This window comes from Dermacentor variabilis, chromosome 1, assembly GCF_050947875.1.
Source record: "Dermacentor variabilis isolate Ectoservices chromosome 1, ASM5094787v1, whole genome shotgun sequence".
NCBI classification, from domain to species: Eukaryota; Metazoa; Arthropoda; class Arachnida; order Ixodida; family Ixodidae; genus Dermacentor; species Dermacentor variabilis.
Genome location: NC_134568.1, coordinates 112,694,803 through 112,715,147, shown reverse-complemented (window position 1 = coordinate 112,715,147; position 20,345 = coordinate 112,694,803). Strand labels below are relative to the sequence as shown.

General features: G+C 45.2%; 1 protein-coding gene across 4 annotated transcripts in view; it reads left to right on the top strand.

Annotated features, from left to right (window-relative positions):
• LOC142583094 (stomatin-like) overlaps positions 1-20,345 on the top strand; it is a 144,172-nt gene that overhangs the window by 77,154 nt on the left and 46,673 nt on the right. For all 4 annotated transcript variants that reach the window (XR_012828543.1, XM_075693395.1, XM_075693418.1 and 1 more), the window contains exons 2-4: positions 14,879-14,985; positions 18,155-18,227; positions 18,617-18,699. Coding sequence is in view for 3 of the 4 variants with exons in the window: in XM_075693395.1 (XP_075549510.1) it covers positions 14,879-14,985; positions 18,155-18,227; positions 18,617-18,699 (263 nt within the window). In the remaining variant the exon portion in view is untranslated. The remainder of the gene's footprint in view (positions 1-14,878; positions 14,986-18,154; positions 18,228-18,616; positions 18,700-20,345) is intronic.

The following is a 20,345-nucleotide window of genomic DNA, read 5'->3' as shown; positions in this document are numbered from 1 at the left end:
AGCCAGCCACCTCAACGCTAGTTGTGACAAATCTGCCTTTTTGGTAATCCCAGCACGAAACCAGGAACTCCAGAAAAGCACAAGGCGCTAACAGTTACAATTGTCGTCTTTGCCTCGCTGCCTGGTTCTGCTGCATGCACCATGGGGCTTGGTGCAAATCGCCGATTCTGTGGCACGAAAGGCGCCAAGCAACCGCTTCATTATCAGAGAAACGTTTTGCTACAATCTTCTGCCTCACGTGCGGACTCTCTGCCTCACTTCTGCAGCGTCGGCGCGCGGCCGAGGTACACGCGAGTGGCGAAACACCATTCTCGAGAACGCCAAAGGACGCCACGAGGTCCCTGACTCCTGGTCCCAACGCTCGAGCAGCAAAAGGAGAAAGAAGGGACTCATTTGTCTCTCGACTCGGATCGCGGCTCGAGACTTCCCTTCTAGCTCGGGTGCCGAGGGCCTAAACATAGAGCATGCCGCTTGCCTTTATCTCGACCGTGTTCTCCGTCGAGCGGCCTCGTGTGCTGCTCTGCCGCGCGGTCTTCCGTGCGTACGCGCTGCGCCTGACTGCCGAGCCGAGGATTCCGCCCAGCCCCCGTGACGCCAGCCCGTTTTGTCTCGCTGCGAGCGACCGTGTCCCCCCCTCCCCAATCTCATTGCCGTTGCTGTCCGCGCGATCTCTGCGTACTGGCGGCCGAAGCGAAAGCGACCCCCCGCGCGACTCGACCTCTCGGTTGGAACGCGCTAGCACGTAACCCCTCTGGTTGCGTATTGCCTTATGCTTGCCTCTATACTTCTAACCGTTGCGAAACGTGTTTAGGGGCTCGATAATGTTGCCTAGGTCGATCAGTCGGGACTCAACTGCCAGCACACTTACATTGCTGTATGTCCCGCACGCAGCATCTATCCGTCCGCTTGGTGGACAGCGGAATCGATCATCCTCTTGTGCAATTCATGACCATAATCCGTATTCATATAACCAAGTTCCTTCTTTTTTTTCTTCTTTTTTTCACTATAGCACTAAGGGGAAGTCTGGTATCACCGTCTATGCGTGTTCCTTAACGAGCTCTGCCACCATGGGAAGGCCAGGAATCCGAGACGTGGCTCGGCTTTAAACGTAGTCATGTCCGCACGCACACACCAACTGTTTTCTTATAAATATAAATAATAAATATGCCTTTATTTCCATAAACGTACAATTTATGGGGGATTTAAGGAAAAAGTTGCTCGCAGCAACTTGACGGGCCTTAAACCCGGTCTGAGGGCAGCAGCAGAAGCCATAGGCACTGATTTAGAACCAACAAAACAATACATAAGCAAAGAATGAAATAATCATATGAAGTCTTTGTTTGCCCTTAATATATATCTTCGTTGTTGTTTACTTAAATTTAATATAACGAGTACGTGAACGAAACAGAAACAGACGATTGAAATTGATGCACATTGAGCGCATGCATGCCTCGCTTTTTATACCAACTTCATTGGCCGCCAGTATTCTTCCATTTGACATAACTGCGAAACCCAGCGCTCATTCTCACAGTTTAACAGCTAATGGTTTTAATGAAAATAAAGACAAATCAGCGTTTTACTCGCGGTTTATTAATGAATGAACCATTGTGATAGAGGAGACGCTGGCCGTTAGCCAGACGCGTATTCAGGGTGGCTCGGCTGTCAGACAAAGATGCCAGTCTGAAGCTCCCGCATCCCGGCATCCCGGCATACATACAGCAGCACAGCAGCGCAAGTTATTTATTTACTTATTTAAGATATACAGCGGTCCGAGGACCCAGCAGGTGGGCGTACAACAAAGTTCAAAGGAACATAGTGTGACACGCAAACTAAAGATATCTAAAAGAAAAGAAAATAATAAAAGGACATTAAGCAAAACAACATCCAAAACAGTGCAATGACCCAACCAAAACAAGGAAACATTGGGATGAACTTATATACAACATCAACATATAGGAAGATAGTTCAATAGAACACTTTCAAACACCTTCATATAAACAATCGGAACATTTTCTGGTAAGACGTTCCATTGTGTGATAGTGCGAGGGTCGAAGAAGTGTTTAATAAGCGCAGGCCGAGTAAAATACAGTGCTATCTGAAGGTTATGATCGTGCCGTGTTGGTCGTGATTGTGTGATTGAATGAGTGATTTGAATGAGTTGAGGTCCCCTAATAGGAAACTATAAAAAAATTCTTCATAAAACTTTTCGAACGAAGAATGCCCCCCCCCCCCTTCGCATTCCGCACGACCAGGTTATCCAAGCTGGAGAGCAACACTAAATCACTTGCATACTGGCATTGAATACTGGCAAAGTATTCGATCATAACCTGTGCGTGCGTGCGTGCGTGCGTGCGTGCGTGCGTGCGTGCGTGCGTGCGTGCGTGCGTGCGTGCGTGCGTGCGTGCGTGCGCGCGCGCTGGAGCAGCTTTATTATTACTGGACGAAAAGTAGGCTAAGCCTCCCCTTTTCAAATTTCACGCCAATACAGCGGCGTCGATGCGTCAGTTTGCACTTACGAATTTCGAAAAATCTTCTAGGGTTGCTGGAGTGCAGGCAAGATTCTGGACACCCGCTAAGTAGAGTCTTTGGCTCCTTTATATGCTGTCCTTCCTTTTTACCCATGGACAGTTAACTAGACATGTCTGGCAAAATCAATGGCGCTACGTCGAACTGGTGTGGGAACTTGATGGCGGCGTCACCACCTGTCTGTCGTTCTTTCTTTACTCTGTTCTCCCTCCCCAGCCCTTACCCTCAACACCATGCTTACTGAATGCCGTTCAGGTTTTGTGCAAAGGGGAGCGCTAAAGCTCTACAGAAAGAAGCAGAGAACATGAACAGGAAAGGCGCTCGCGACATTTTCTGTCAGCACACTGCGCGAGGCCGTTACAGTGCAGTCAGCAGTAATTTCCTTCCATTCTCTTCCTTTCCCTTTACTTTCGTTATTTTAATAAGCAACAAATTACTATTACTTCTGGCTTACCGAGTATCCTGTCATGGTAACGGTGGCCGTTTTGCCATTGTAGAAGCGTTAAATAAAGTTTAACGTAATATTCCAGTGCAGTGTCTGTCAAAGCCCAACTCATGGTCTGGAAAACAGGCCTTCGGATGTTTATGTTCGCGCAGTTTGGAATGTCGACAGAGCTGGAGCGAATAGGATCGGCAGACTGGACAAAGCTTACACGACGATGAGGGCTCAGGTGAAGTGCGCTCATGCCGTAGCGCCGGCGCGACGGGAGAGTCGGCGGCTCTGCATTTGCCGCGCATTATTCTTTCAGCATTTAGTTCTGCAGCATTTGCTGCAACAAGAGTCTGTCGTTCGACATGCCAGCTCATAAATAGCCAAACAACTCGGAACGCACCGTAAGTCCGTGTGCATTCCTTCTGCGTGGCAAGGCTAGAGCAGCCCTGGCCGATGAGAAACGATGGTGTTTGCGAGGGGGCGGTGCGGTCCTCGCCGCCTCCACGAGGAACCGTTTACGTTAAGATGCCGAAGGGCCGAGCCCGAAGAAATTATCCCGCTTTTCGCCTCAACTGTTTATACCAGTGAATATATCAGGTGCACGTGCCTACTGTCAAAGACATTGTGGACAGCCACATGTTTTAAACTCTGAGGACAACACCGGTGGCGCAATGGGGGGTTCTCTCGTCGAGCTGTGTCCGCTAGGTCGGAAGAATGCGGCAACGAACGGTGGCCCGCAGGAAACAATAATTACTGTGAGCGTGCCGTGCAACAGCCTACTGGCAGATTTGGGAGCAATGAAGAATTCTGGGAAAAGAACTACGACGACGAATCCCGGAAACAATCAACAATTCCTTGGAAAGGACAACTGTCGATTGATTGGATGTTACTAGTCACGGTGAACAAGAAAGGATGTTTATAAAGAGGAGAATATCCGAATTTTGGGAATAGACAAACTGACCAATTATTAATGGCGTGTCTGGAGAACTTTTCTAATTGTGCCCACATTGATGTAAGAACCGCCTGCTTGCTATGAGGCAAGGTTGAAGGTCTTTGAACGCAAACGGCGTATAAATCAACCTAATATACGCCTTCGTAACATGTCCCTATAACAAAAGTCAAACGCAGATACCTTCATTTGCGGAATAAGCTTACTTGAACTGTGATATCGAAGGCTTCTTCGTTCATTAAAGGTCCCTTTAGTGAACGAAGACATCGTGAACTACTCAAGGTCCTCATTCGGCCACTTTTGCAGTCTGCATCTTTTGCGGGCTTATTTTAGCGCTGCTTCTTTGGTCGTCTGGCATGCAGCAACACCGGTTGAACGGCGGATGATGGATTGACAAACAGAGGAGACAGTTCCTCGTTTGTCACCAGTAAAAGGTGCCCTGTGTAGTAGCAGTGTTGTAGTCAAGCCGCTCAACACTGAGAATTCCGTTCGTGACCTGTGCGCAGTGCCTAGAGATCATCTGTTAAAGGGGAGTAAGTACCAACACAAAAAAGTTTTCATGGTACACTTTTTTCGTGGAATGCTTCGCACGCATTCCGCATGATGAATTACAACACTGAATTTCTCAACGCACAAGATTCGACAAGCTATCGAAATGAGTGCAATCGATGGAAGTGTGACATCAGAAGAAAGTTGGATAGATCTTATGGGGATCTAAAAATTTCCACCTTGACAACCATTGAACGCCGAAGAGGGCATAGTGCAAAACTTAAGGCGCAATAATCAACCCAGAACTGGCAGCTATACTGGTATTATGTGACGTACACCAGCTATAATGGTGTATGTGTGGCGTATACCGAACTTCTGCGTTTAGGAAAGTGAAACCGAAACTACTCATCATAAAAAGAAACCCTGAGCCGCTTGTAAATACATGTTGCAGTCACGTAAGATACGCACGGGTCCGAAGGGAATGTCCCCTGACGAAAACAGTGGTTGTCTTCCGAGAAGCTGTAACTATTGGACAAGTTCCAAAAGCAGTGACACGTGTTAGTTGTTAATAACAGTCATACGAACGTTCACAGTCATGCCAACGTACACAGTCATACCAACGTTCACAGTCATACTAACGTACTAACGGGGCAAGCAAAATTCGGGAATCTAAACCTTACTCTTCATTTTCTTTACTGATAACCAAGGTTCTTGAGGCAACAGCATGGGGATCGAGTTTTGAAGAAATACTTCACCAAGCTAAACTTATTTGGTATCGCTCTTAAGGCGCTTCCTGAGTATAGGACATCTTTTCATGGTATCCGCACTTAGCAGCAAAACTGTCCGGGGCACCTTTGGATGCTGTAAGCAACCGCTTCTTTTCTGGTACTAGTGATGCTGTACAAAATATGTTGCAATGATGCCCCAGGCACTACCGTCGCATCGAGGAGCGCCAATGCATATATGCCTGGCAATAAATACACCTGCGCGCTCTAGTTCCGTGGATTGTGGAGATGGGCTTTACATGCGACACTGAAGAGCCTGCAAGCAACCTTCGCATGAAATGCTGATGTAAATGCCTCGACTTCTGAAATGATGTATGGTATCCTATGTACGACAGTTGTATGTGACTTACATTTGTTATATGTGTGAGCCAGGCGTGAAGTGCCAACACACTGTAGCTCATTGACACCCCAAAAAAACCAGAAAGGCACCCACTATAATTTTCACTTATTGAGAGGAACAGGGCTTCCATCAATAGAAAAAAAAATCTACAAAAATCTACTACCACATCATGAATTTTGGGTCTCGGATATCTCGTACCTTCCATGGGGACACGAAAATTGAACTTTTCGAAACATGTTTGTGCTAGCAGCACAACAACTAGCGCTATACCACATATACTTTCGATACTCTGGTTACATTTAAGTGTTACACAGATGGTTCTTGTCAAACAAATTATTCTGTAATATACAGCTGCCTTTTACATGTCCGAATGTAACCGAATACCCATCTTTCAACTGTCTCACACTACATCAACTACATCAGATATTTTCGCAATACTGTCTTTGTTACGATGCATAAACTCAATGCAAAAGAGAAACAATGGGTCATCCTTTGTGACTCGCACACATCTTTGTCGTCACGTCACGGTGACGTTAGCAATTCGCAAAACATGGCATTAGTTTACGAGTCACTAAAGGAACTCACAAAAGCAAGTGAAGAGAATCGCACAATAATGTTCCATTGGATACCGGCCTGGCCACTGCAATAACCCTGGGAGTGTCGCCGTAGGCGAGACAGCTGGACAATCGCATGTTAACACGTCACATCTGCTCTCCTTCGAAGACAAAGCGAATTGCTGCACATAATAAGACATATCTCAGCCCGTGGTTGTAGAACGACATGGTTCGATCAGAATTCGAAATCTTCAGATTTTATTTCACTTTGACCCTGCGTTCATTTTAAAATCCCGTCCACATTGGATACAACCAGAGCCCTTGAAAAGCTCGTTCACCATCTGCGGTTCCGTACCGTGTATATTATAAAATACTTTCCCCAAAAAAATTTATGAGCTTATAGTCCTGAATGCTCTTGTAGCCACGCGGATGAGGATATATATACAGCATCTTCTGCTAGGATGTCCGCGACATAACACAGAGAAACAATGTTTAGCACGTAATTTAATGGCATTGGACCGCAGGTCCTTCAGCCTCAGGAACATCTTAAGTCCTTGGCCGACACATTTCTTGCGAAGACGAGCATTGCTGGTCCTCCAAAGATTTCTAGAAGAGAGAAATATTCTCGGAAACTATTGAGTAGAGTGTTCATCTATAATAAACTCATTCTATCTGATTAGTTTGACCCGACTTTGGCCCATTTAATGCCTGGATTCATGTAAAATTCGTTTGAATCTAATCCGTCTTTTCTAATGTGCCCTGATTTTAGTGGGGTTATGTAACCGGACTTACCGTTTAGTTTAGCGCACTTATGTGACTGGACTTTGTGTTGCTGTGTTTCCGAGTTGACTTTCAGTTTTAGTGTGGCATTAGTGTGTTTATGTGACTGTAATTTGTGTTATTGTTGTTTGGAATTGGCTTTGAGTGTTAATGCGTTTAATTCTTTTTTTTTTTTTTTTTTTGTATACAGGCTGTCCCAGGTAAGTTTAGCCAGAGTTTAAAAATATGTGAACGCCGCGTAGCTGGACAGAACCAAGGTAATGTTGTTTGCCGTCGCTTGGAGAAACTCAAACTATTTTTTCATTCCACCTGACACGATAATTATCTAAATTAATTAATTAATCAACTTATATAATATTATCATTAGACGAAAAGTGTCAATGAGCAAATTGTAGAGCGACATGAAAAACTCCCAATAAAGCTTTCCGTTGTTCAATACATGCTACATAAAAGTGTTTTTCCGAGTGTGAAAGAAGTCCGCGAATACGTGCAAAGTGCCTCAAGCGGCCAGTCGCGCGGCAATTTTGCGTGCATTTGCGAAATTTTTTTCAAGCTCGGAACTTTTATTTACCATGTGCTGAGCAACAGAAAGGGGTATTGGGAGTTTTTCATGTCACTTCACAATTTTCTCATTGACGCTTTTCATCTAACTATAATATTTGATAACTTAATTAATTGATTAATTAAGACTAATAATTTAATCAGGCGGAATGTAGAAAACATAGTTTGAGTATCTCCAAGCGACGGCAAATAACATTACCTTCGTTCCGTCCAGGTACGTGGCATTTGCATATCTTTAAACTCTGGCTAAAGTTAGCTGGGACACCCTGTATATCTCTATGTGAAAAAGAGTAGCCAGTGCCAATCGAAGGCGACATCTCCTAAGCACCATATAATAATAATAATATTAAGATTGAACGAAGATCGGGCTGTTGGAAGATATATTTACCGGCGCTAAATGTGGCATTTAGGAAGGTGTAACTAATCGCTGCCTCTCTCCTCTTTTGCGAAGTTATTCACGAGTAAAATTCACGAGTCATTATTCTAGCGTCTTTCCCGTCGGCTTCTTCTAAGTGCTGCCCATCCTTTAGAGCGCTCGCAAATGTAAAAAAAAAAAAGCTAGTACAACATCCAGCCTGAATTACCGAGTGTTATGGCGCGCAATATTACCTCTTCTGCCGAAGAGGCAACATATTGCATTTTATAAAATTAATGTTTTTTGTGGTATTTTATTACGTCAAGGAGGGATTCGTCTTCGAATAATCTCCGAATAATGGGAGCAGATGTTCTAACCGTGACCCAATTACAGACATAACCCGAATCTCGCCTCTAAAGGTCTGCCACGTGCCTAATCCCAGGCACAACTCCCTCCCCACTGTACACCCAATCACACAGTAACACGGCGCTTCGAGCAGTGTACACATAGCGGGGCTCCAAAGCGATAAAGTCCGCAGTTACACAGTTCCGAGAATTGCAGAATCCATAGGGGTTGTTTCTGCAAGGGAAGCGCGCATGCTATGCAAGAGGGCAGCAGTACGCCGCGGACGGCGACTAGAGGCGACGGCATTGAAGTCGCATGGAAATACGCCCTTCGTCATAGCCTAGTTCGATGGTGTCCGTGAATAGGCCAGAAAATGCGCTGACCACATTTTTTGAAAGCCGCGACACCCCGCCAGGCACTGCATAGATGAAGATCCCATTATTCAGAGTGTTTTGACGCACGAAAGCGGGCAGCCTGAGTAACACTGACACGTCTCTTATCGGTCCGTGATGATATGGGCTCGCTCCGCCAGACTATTTCTTGCTCGTCCTGCCCTCGAGATATATTATCGTTGCGAGGACGCAGCGCAAAGACCTCGAGGGTTTTGCAGCGTGGAAATATGACTGCGCCGTGCATATGCAGCTTATACGGCGTTGTGGTTGACTGCAGAAGTACAGAACTGCGTAGCGCATAGGAGCCTCCAACTCCAGTTCCAATTCTCATCTTCTGCGGGCGTTCAGACCCATGGTGCTGCCCTCCCATTACTTTGCGTCCGTCTTCGGAGGCGAAATAAAACAGTGGCGTAGCACTTCAAACAAAATATAGAAAAATGTGGCGCTAGTTTCTACTAAAATAGCATGGGAATCGTTCTTGTTAATTGAGCCGTGTCCAGACTTCGTCCTCGGGCGCCCTTTCATTACCCCTCTCGAACGAAATTTATAGATATAAGTTTTTCGAATCGAACACATAAAAATCAACTCACTCGGAACATGTGGCTTAATCAGAAAGTGAAATGGAACACTGAACTCTGAACACTGACCACTGAGCTCATTCCTAAGAGTGCTTCAAATCTTTCTCTGTGCACGAGGGAGGAGGGGGGGGGGGTGAGTAGAGTCGCACGCATACATGGCCTGCTCGCGCATAAGTGGATTGCAAAGGGAATAACAACTCGGCTAATTGAAGAATTTGCCAATTAGTGAGCGTTAACAGTACAGGCCATCATTCTTAGTCTATCGTTTCTTTCCTTTTCTTTTTTGACGTATGTTCATTTCGCTCTCTAGAAACAGCTAATTTTGGTAAGCAAGGAAGGGCCGAGAATTTCGGTGTTTGTGTGTGTGAAGGGGGGAGGGGGAACAGCAGCCTTCGAGCTCCGAAGAGCTCGAAGGCTGCTGCTTCTAATAAGATTATCCTTGCTTGATTACCCTTGCTTCTAATAAAATTATCATAAGGAGGCTGCATGAAGGCTGTGAACTAACTAATGTCGTGGCTGCTGGTGCAGTCACTAAATCATACCGGAGTCATTAAGAACCATGGTGATCGTGAGCGAATGTGCGAAATACATTGAGGCGTTGGCAATCCAAAAGCGTGCCGTCTCCTATGTCAGCACTCCACCGATTCAATTGCTGTGGGATAGCGTATCTCGAAAATAAGCTCCTGGCTCGAGTGCTTTGATACCCTTTGATACACGCAATGCGACCGCCAACTGGGTAGCGTTTAAATGAGAAAGATATGAAGTTGATCACAGGTTGATGAAGAAATTGCGGTCACTGACCAAGTCAAGGTGAAAATAACACAGAGACGTTTCGGGACCCGTACGGGTTCTTTGATCACACTTGAGTGTGAGTGTGAGTGTGATCCTTGAGTGCGATCAAGGAACCCGTACGGGTTCCGAAACGTCTCTGTGTTATTTTCACCTTGACTTGATCAGTGACCGCAATTTCTTCATCAACATGTTGCCTAACCAGACGAACGTTCGTCGAACTCTTGGCTACATTTGATCACATGTTGTGCGATCATGACGAGAGTAATCAAACAACGGAACATAAGACTGCGGATGTGAGAAGATAGTTCGACTCGTCGTGCTGTTTTTATGCGTTACTAAAAGTGACTGTCGATATCGATGAGAAAAGGGATCAGTATTACTACATGCAACACAATTCATCACTTTTATAATGCAAGCTCACCCAAAGAAGCGAAACATATATTGAGTGGGGTAGTAACTTGGGCCGGTTGGTTCAGCATGCTTCAAATTCTGGAAGACCATCGCTCAGACGAAATAAACAAAGAACGACAGTGCAATGTGTGAGTCGTTCTCTGTGTAGTTCGTCTGAGTGCTGGTCTTCCAGTGTTTGAACCATAAATTAAGATAAATCTTCTCCGCGAGCAATCATGGGAAATATTCGCTGCCACACACGCTTTGCCCAGCAACCGGTACCCCTGTGCAGCGGGAATGTCTCAGGCAGGAGAGTCATTTGGAACGCAGGATAGAGGAAAGGCTAAATACAGTGTTTTGTCTCATCGTCCGTCGGGTTAGCTCCTCCATAAGGTCACGCGCTGCGGTGCTTCACAAAAACTGCGCTGACTTGGCTTTTATGACAAGCGTTTGTCGTAACAGCAGATAGCGCGAATACAAGGCTAGGATGGAGGACGCACAGTGCTTATTTTCAGCTGACCTTTACCGCAAAGCCAGATATAAGTTGCATAAGCAGGGACTTTCACAGAGATACATCTATCTATCGAAACGTAGGCCAGACTGTCTGAGGCACTTTATCCCTGTTTTTACTTCTATTCCACAGTGGTGCTTCCACCTCTCAGCCCCCATCTTGACTTGGAATCGTTATTGCAAAGCGGTGTCTATGGTCAAAAGAGAGGTATACAAGGAAAACGCACAAACACACAGAAAAACTAAGGAAGTGATAAGGGAAAGGCAGACAGGTTGGCTACCCCGCAATGAGGAAGGGTTGAAAGCGAATTTAAGGCTCAAGCGTTCGTCATGAGTAAGTCACAAGAAGTCACATATAGGCTAGTCTCAGAATTAATCTTTGCTTCATGTGAAAGGAATGTCGTCTCATTGCCTCAAAGCGTGCAAAGGGCAAGCTTGTTATCATTGTGTGAAGGGCATTCACAAAACAGGTGCTCAAAGGTTTTTTCTATCTGTACCGGCATTGTTCGCACTGTCCGGGGAACGGCGGTCACGCTTTCATTTCCTATGATAACGAATTGTCCCGGTAACCACTGAAATATGTTGTGGCTGCTCTGCCCACCGCATGCATGATGGTATGTACAATCTATAATATCCCATATGAACTAGGGGGCGTGACAAAGAACTGACGAGAAAAATTGTAGAGGCGCCTTTGTATCGCAAGATATAGCCCGCAGATCGGCTGACTTGATTAACTTATTCAACTGTGCTATGGAGGACGACAAGTCCAGACCTTGTCGGTGTAGTGACGTGAGATATGATGTACTTCATGCAGATCGATCTCAACGGAATGACCGCCGCCCCAGTAGAACTGGTCAGATTAGAAGAGTCGTCTGTGTAAATCTGCATGCGGTCTGGGTACGCGTCGTACAATAGATGCAGTACGGCTTGTTTAATGGCACCCCAGGCAAAACAGTCTTCTTTACAACATCTGGGATGGAAAGACGCACTTGTGGTTGTCGGAGACACTGCAAAGCAGACGGTTGTTTAGCTGCAGTTTAAAAGCTCGAGTTGAAACTCGAAATTGCAATAAGAGATTCAATGCAATTTTTCAAAATGGTCGGCTCTAATGAGATAGAAGCTTTTCTCTAATCATTTGCTGCGGTTTACAGTTGTTCGAATTCTGACAGTTTTGAAGTATCAATGTCAAAACGTATTCTACGCCGCTCACGACCTCCCACGACAGAATAGGCGGAATTTGAGTACGTTTCGACGAACTGCGCGTCAGATCGCACCTCTTGATGCTCGTCAGGCGTCCATCGCGGCTAGCACAACGCTTAGGCAAAGATACTCAAAAGCAGAGACGGAGGGGCAGCCTTAATATAGCTCTGATTTACATGATGAATATTCGAGAATTCCCACAACTATCAGCTCTGCTATATGTATCAGAGACATCGCAACACGTGTACTTTTACAGTTTGTAACCAATAATTTATTTTTAAAGCTCAAATAGTGACATATGTATGTTATTATATTATCTTCAGTGTTAATGTGCACCACCTTGATATGGGTATTTTCGTAGCATTGAGATATTCTGTGTGCTCCGTTGTTCCACACAGAAGCTACTTTCAAGTTTCAGAGCATTGGCCTGCCACTGCAGATGAACCGACGTACTAAGGCAGCAAAGCTGTAAAACATCGCGACGACCTAGGCGTATTTGTGGACCGCTCGCTAAAGCTGGTTAAATTCAGCCGCGCCATACGAAGGCAAGGAATTCGGTCCTCTAGCGATAACAACTAGCTACCACTAACAGTGGTATCACTACAACTAACAAGCGCTAGTCCAACTAGTCTTTTTTATGACTAAATGACTTCGGAATGGGATAGGGGCATTTTAGCCTTGAAGTAAATAATTACCATTTAAGTCGGTACTACCCTAGATGAAACTGGTAAGCCTTTGCAAACCATGCGAAATCAAGCTTTGTTGGTGCGCTACACGCGTTTTCGTAGTGAAGTCGATTAAAAGTAACGCAAATAGCTCCTCTTTCCTTCGCTACACATGCATGCACTCAGTCTCCGTAGTGATATGGCACTACATCGAAGTCTATATGCCACCGCCTCCCGACGCGATTTCTGGCACGCATCTCCGCCGTGGCTGCGCATGGCTGTAGGCGCGGTTGAGCACATACGCAGCCGCGCACCCGGCTTTAGAGCTAACCTGCCGCGTGTGCAAAGAGTGGGCGTGCCGAGACGGCGTGGCACCACGTAAGCTGCTTTACCGCGCATTTAGTATTGGAGGTTGCGTAATCTTGAGTTTCGGTGACTCATTGGTGCGAGAGGAAGACGAAGAATTCGCTCCCCGCTTCAGGCACTTTTCACGATAGCGTCGTCCCAGTGCGGGTAACGCTATCAGCCGCGGGGGCGGACTGCACGCGAAAGCGTGGCTGGCTTCGCTTAATTTGCACCGCCGATGTGAAGGTATCTTCGACGCTGCGTGAAACCGTATCATTCGTCGCCGACTTCCAAATTCATCAAAACGAATTGTTTTCCAATTCAAATTTGCTTTTGTCGATTGCCCGATAATTCGGAAAATCCAGCGGCCCTATTCCCTGTAAGAAAAATCAATCGGTGACTGTACTTCTTTGCATAAAAGGTGAATTTCAATACAACAAAATTTTGATATAACGAAGCAAATTGTCCATTTCACTTACTTCGTTATATCGAGGTTTAACTGTATTTTCAAAGCTATAGCTACACATGCACCGAATGTGGTAGTAGGTAAAGAATGTGAAGAAAAAGAAACAGCAAGCTAATCTACTAAGGTGACTGTTTGGGCATGTTGGTAGGACATGAATGCAGCTTTTTGGGCACAAGACGAGGACGAAGCAGAGGCTGAGACACACGAGCTAATCTAACAGGACGCATGATATTTCCATGCTTCTTTACTTCAACTTGCATGCATTTTTCAGTATCTCTTTAGTTGGTGATATCAAGCTGTTAAGCAAAAGTAGTGTTGTTAAAAGTGTTTTTCTGAACTGTTTTTTTTTTTTTCAGGTATAGAACAAAACGAGTAGAACGTTCGACTAAAGGAGGATTGCGGCTTCTTTATGACGTAACGATAGCTTAAGCCACAGAATTACTTCAACAATATAATATTCGCTATTTGTGTGTGTACCAGTATTTTTATTGCACAGTGTTATGAACTTTATTAATTGACGCTTGTGCATCTAGGGCGCCTCTCCGGTGCGTTTTATATTTTATTTCCTGTTTTGTATTTTTGTTGGCTTGTGTGCGTACGTGTGTGTTATATAGGCAAATGAATAGCGTCTGGACGCTTAACTGTATTTTGCAATGGCCGGCTCAGGTGTAGCCTGCCTTCGAATTTGCATAAAATTATTCAATGAAACTAGAGTACTTCAATTACCTTTCCTTTTTTGAAGAGCTTCGAAATAAACGGCCACAAGAAAGCGGTCCTTTTAAAGGCCTGCCACCGGGAGCTTTGTTGTTGTTATTATTATTATTATTATTATTATTATTATTATTATTATTATTATTATTATTATTATTATTATTATTATTATTATTATTATTATTATTATTATTAAACCTATGTGTAGACGACGTTGCTTTCGGGGATGATGCCCGATGTTCCTTTCGCTTAGCCAATACAATAATATAGTAACCTGGGTCTGCTGTAAAGAATTGCAAAATTCATTCAAAAAATAAAAGAAAGTAAACTGGCAACCCGATCACGCATAATTCACAGAAATTACAAACAGCTACAATTCACATTGCAAATCAGAACTCAGTCACATATTCTTTTGCGCGGTACAACTTCATAATTTAACTTTCTTGTCACCTTGGCTAAGGTATCAGTTATACGACTATTATTTTAAAAAATGATTTTTTGCTCATAAGGCATCATTTATAAGTGCTATGTTCCTTTCGTGCTTTCTGAAAGCACGTATTTATTTAATGTTTGCCCCTACATAAGTGAAACCTTATGTATGTGTTGCGAACTGCCTGATATGTCAACGTCAGTCGCTTATATGCGAGTGTGTTTTATGACGCCAATAAAAATGATATCGCTCAAAGCGTTCTTGTTATCTCTTGTCACGCAGCCTACACGGAAACAGGCAGCAATGGCGTCTGCACATTCCTCCTCACAGCCATATCCATATTTTTTATCATCTTGACGTTTCCCCTGTCGCTGTTCATGTGCATCAAGGTACGTGCCGTCCTATCGTTTCCTCATGCTTAGAAGTGGGCAGAGACGATTTCGACTCTCAATGCGGCATTTCGCACTCAGCTACTGCATATGCGAGCGTTCTGCTTGTTACAAGCAGGACTGGCGGTTTCCAAGCGCATGCGAGGAACACGCCTTACAGAACGACGAACGAAGTCGATAGGAACTGCTTCCGCGTGATTTTAGCGTTTACTCTGCTTGCGATAACTTCCTGCGGAGGCAATCGCTTACGAAGCTGCTTTGAGATATAGAGGCCAGGAAAAGTTTCGCTGACTAGATTTCCGCTGGAAGCACGCTGTACAAGCCTTTAAAATCTTGAGGGGTTCAAGTAACGGAAAGATAGGTTGCTGAAGAGGCTGCCTTGCTCGCTGATGCAGTGCAGTGCGCATTAACCGGTGACGTAGTAAACTTTTTCGCTAATGCGGCCGCAGTTCTAAGAGCGGTGGCTTCCACCCTAGAGTTTTTTTTTTTTTTTTCGTTTAAGTAAGCCTCCTATAACGCGTGCAAATTATAGCGGTATACGACGCGCCTCAGCTACATCGGCTAAAGGGAGATTGTTTTCTTTCCTCGATTGAGTAGGACCAAAATAAGGGGCTATTTCTCGCCTGCCAAATTTAACTCCACATATTCTAGTGATTGAGAAATATATCACGCGACGGTAATAAATTGCCCTCAACGCATTCCTTGCACCTGCGGGGCAAGCGCTAATGCATATACACTGATGAGTGTCGCTTAATCTTCAATCGAAACGTGCAAGCAACAGATGTGTGACGTTATTTATTATGTGTGTTCGCAACATAAATGATCAACAGAGGCTCTTGTACTGCGCAACAACACGCGCGGCGACTTTATAGAACTCATTGATTGGTGCCTTTTTACTGAGCTGTAGCCGGCTGCTAATAATATCCGCCGCACGAGAGTTCGTGTAGCATAACGTTCGTGTTTCATAACGTCTGCATAAATTTAATTCACCAAGGTACCCGCCGTGGTGGCGTAGTGGCTTTGGCGTAGCGCTGCTAAGCCCGAGGGTGCGGGAGCGAATCCCGCGGTAGCAGCGGCCCGCGTTTCGACGGGGGCGACATGCGAAAACGTCCGTGCACCGCGCATTGATCGAAGGTTGAAAGAAACCAAGGTGGTCGAAATTAATCCGGAGCCCCCCACTACGGCGTGTCTCATAATCGTATCGTGGTTTTGGCGCTCAAAACCGAAGAATTTAATTTATTTTCATTTCATTCACCAAACCGCAAACATTACGTGTTGACTCCACCGTGACACTCCAAGAAAACTGGCTCGTGCAAATAAAATTCAGGTAATATTTGAAAAAAATTCAGTCATTCCACTCTGCGGAGGTGGATGGCCAGCGGAGCTGTGTATAACTACAAAGAAAACAAAATAAAACAAGTAAACAAGTAAACAATATAAGAAAAATATGCACGTTGTTATGTTTATTTGTATTTGCGTTTATCTCGTGGCCACAGTAATTATGGCTTTATGGTCGCTATGATAGATGGCCATGGGCTGTTTGGCGACACTGGGGGTGTCCTTAGTAAACGTTAGGTCTATGCACATTCGATGGCGCGTCGTGGAGACATTGGTCCTGGTGTAACATTGAAGGCCGAACTTTTCCAAGACAAACGACAAGAACCACTTTCCATCGGGACGAGACACATCGACGTTACAGTCACCCACAATGACGATGAGAGTGGGTCCACCGGGCGGACCCACCTATATGTGTCGAGCATAAAGTATTCAAGGTCCCTCTTTGACGTTCCGGGATGGACGTATACGGTGGGGATGACTCCGTCCCCAGTCTGTACGGTGCACGCGTCGTCACGTTTCACGGCGAGGCTCTCGCCCGCCGTCGGTAAGGCATAGGACGCAACGGCCGTTCTTTGCGTAGATCGCAACGCATCAAGCCACCATCCATCACCTGTTTTGAGACACGTGTCCTCAAACGCAGCTGGGACACATCCGCTGATACGATTTTGCCTTATGCTTAAGCTATTTAAGCTCTATAGACGTCGCCATCGTTTTTGCCTGCGCACATCACGAAACGCTGGAAACTAGCCCAAGACGGCTCCGCTGTAAAAGAAAGCTTTGATGTTAAATGTAATAAATTACGGTCAACAATGCCCCACCCTAAATGACCTGTCGCAAAAATGGCCGCTTACCAGATAATCAGACTAAAGAGGAAATACAATAAAATTACGCTACATGCCAATGCCAGATATAAAAAGATAGGAAAGGCCGGGAGGTTAACCCGATGCGAGTTTCAGGTTTGCTAGGCTGCATTAATGTGGGAGAAACAGGGGTTGGAAAGAGGGCAGAGAGAAAAGAACAAGAAGGGCGTTTCCATTAATGGCATTCACATAGGCCCGTGGATCGTAAGCGCAGTATAGCGCTTGCACGGCCTTCTGATGCGATGATAAGTCCCGCTGATATTCCGACACAGGCCGGTCGTCCACGTGGTGGAGAACGACGCAGAGCGATTGTATATGTACACTGTATACCGCGGGTATACTGGCACAGAACATGATGTATCGTTTCCTCGTCACCGCATGCAACATGTTCGCAGATTGCGCGAAACGCAGGCCAAACTTGAGATCAATTTGGCGTCTGTCGTCGAGATAAGTGTGCACGTAGTTGCTTCACTAAGACGAACAGACGCTGCTAATTAAAGGCGCGACCTGTTTGAACTGTGCACCTTGTTTGTTTAGTGCACCTGCTGCAAATTTTAAGTGAGCGCCACGTGCAGCTGTTCCTTTAGCAATGCATGGTTGCGGAATGAATTGTCAAGGTTACGAGGCGATGTTTACGTCGGCGTGTTGAAAGGAAATCCCCTGAATATAATTTGCTTCAGCCGTGCTAAGGTAACAACATTGTGAAACATGACTTACCAGTGCCAAATTCAAATGACGAAGAACTATATAGATAAGCGATGCACGAACACTGCCTCGACGTTCGTACTGAATGCGTGTGTCTTCGTCTGTCCCGTAAGAATATGGGGCCGGTAAGTCATGCTTATAATAGTTGTAACCAACTTGCCCAGCTTTCTTGTTTAATGTAACGGCGTCGTAGGAGTGACGCTGAGCTGCTGAAAGTGATAGGACTCGTCAAGTCATGCTTGCTTAAATTTCCGCTGCGTTTCCAGATCGTGCAGGAATATGAGAGAGCCGTCATCTTCAGACTTGGTCGCCTTGTCAAAGGAGGAGCAAGGGGACCAGGTGAGTGTTTCCTGCGACGAACAGTTGCGGAATTCCTTTATTTTTTCTTTTTTTTTTTTGCAGCGTTCACAAAACCACGAGTCGTTTTGCTAAAACTAATAGAGAGCTTATACTGCATTAATTAGGAAGATCCCCATGCTTATGAGCATCCAGAAACTTCCGCCCTTGTGTTCTGAAAGTGCGATTTCCCCCTCGCTCCTTTTTTTCTCCCTTTGAGTAAAAAATAAAAGCACGAACACAGGCACGCTTAGATCCTGGCACCTTTTTTAGTTTGAAGGTGCGTGATTTAAAAGAACTGACTGCTCAATTTCGCAAATATACACGATGTTCCCATTGAATAAGCGGATGAATTGAGACCACCTATTCTGTATGAACGTGGTTTCCCGCAGGTCTTTTCTTCATCATTCCCTGCATTGACAACTATACCAAAGTCGACTTGAGAACGGTGTCCTTCGACGTTCCACCCCAAGAGGTAAGCACACTGTATAGACTGTTCTCTAACAACGTATGATGCGGGACATTTTACAACACTTTACATTGTCGCTGTGCCAGCTTCACGTTATAGCATTTGAGACCTCTTAAGCGATAATCGGGAAGGACACCATTTTTTCTCTCTAAAATTGGCAATTTTCGTCTCGTAATCCTTTTTACGAAAAATGGCACTGGTGATGAGAGCGCAGCTTGCAATTTCTAACTTCGAGGGCGACGCGTTACTTCTTGTATGTTCAGTGGCTCGTTTAGAAATACATAACGTAACTCAACCGACCCTAATTCTTTAAGGCACGCATTGCTGGCAAAGACGTTGAGTTGTGAATCCCTCGGACTCAGCATCCGCTTGTGAAGCCCATAAGCCGAGTCCTGCGAAGGTAAAGAGCGAAAAGCAGAGCCCATTGGCGCTCAGCAGTGTTTGTTGACTTTCTGCTCAATTCTGCAGCCTCTCAGCAAAAAATTTTTTCATCTTTAGGATCGTGTGTCATTCATCGTAAGGGTGACCCCAAATTTTATAGGTATTTCCGCCAAGGGTAGATGTGTCGTTCTTGCAGCATACGAGGCTACGCTTTAAGTCCGTTAATTACATTGTAACCTCGAGACGGCGCTTCCCATACCCTTCAGAACAACGGGGAGCCCTGCGCTCTCTTTAGACACTTTTCAAGTACCGTGGCCTTCTCCTGGCATTGCAAAGCAACGCTGCTGGAACTCTAGCAACATTGTTGAAAAGAGGTCATTATGCGCTGTGCGGATTTCTTTTGTTAAGTGCAATATTGGTTGTAAGTACCAATAGTGTATACGCGCTTGAACATGAAGTATTTAGTTATTTTTACTTTGTATTGAGTGTGCATGCGTTAAACTTTGATTACATTGTTCGTTCTTTTTAAATTTCGAGCTCAAGTGTGAACTCACACCACCTTCCAATTGTTTCTTTATCATTTTTCTGCGTTATTCAGGATATTTTCGAGTCATTTTGATCACTCATACCCCATATATGAGCGAAATGGAGTAGCAGGAGGCACGTGCTTCCAGCATCTCCATCTGATCCCCTAGCTAAATCTATCAAGCTATGCGTATACCTCGCCTCGTACTCACGCAACTTATACGTAAGAGCGTTTCTTCAAAGGCCGCTTGGGTGCCCGTCGATCATGACGGTGACAATGGCGAGATAATGGCACGACCACAACGGGGATGGTGTGTCACGGACGGCATTCGCGTTAGAGAAGCTTTAAGGGCAAAAAAGGCTTTGTCTGAGCTATATTTGGTTCATGATTACTGTAGAGTTCGGCCTAAACTTATAGACATCGCATAAAGGATGCAACACGACACCTGTTTGTCGTGGTGCCTCGTCGTTGTCCTGTTAGTAAATTTAGGCTGGACACTACAGCAAGCTTTTTAACGGGCTCTCACTACATGCCTAAAATAATCACGTCTGTTCCCTGTAAGTGTTGTGAAAGCACCTTTTTCATTTCTTTGCGACGCGTTGCCGTTTACAAGAAAGCCCACGAAACCTTCACCGTCGCGTGCCGCTGCTTGCGTGCCACAGCGACCTAATTCTTTTACGCACGGGAAGAAGAACTGTGCAAACGCTAACACGTCGCAAACAAATCAAAGGGATATATTCAACTG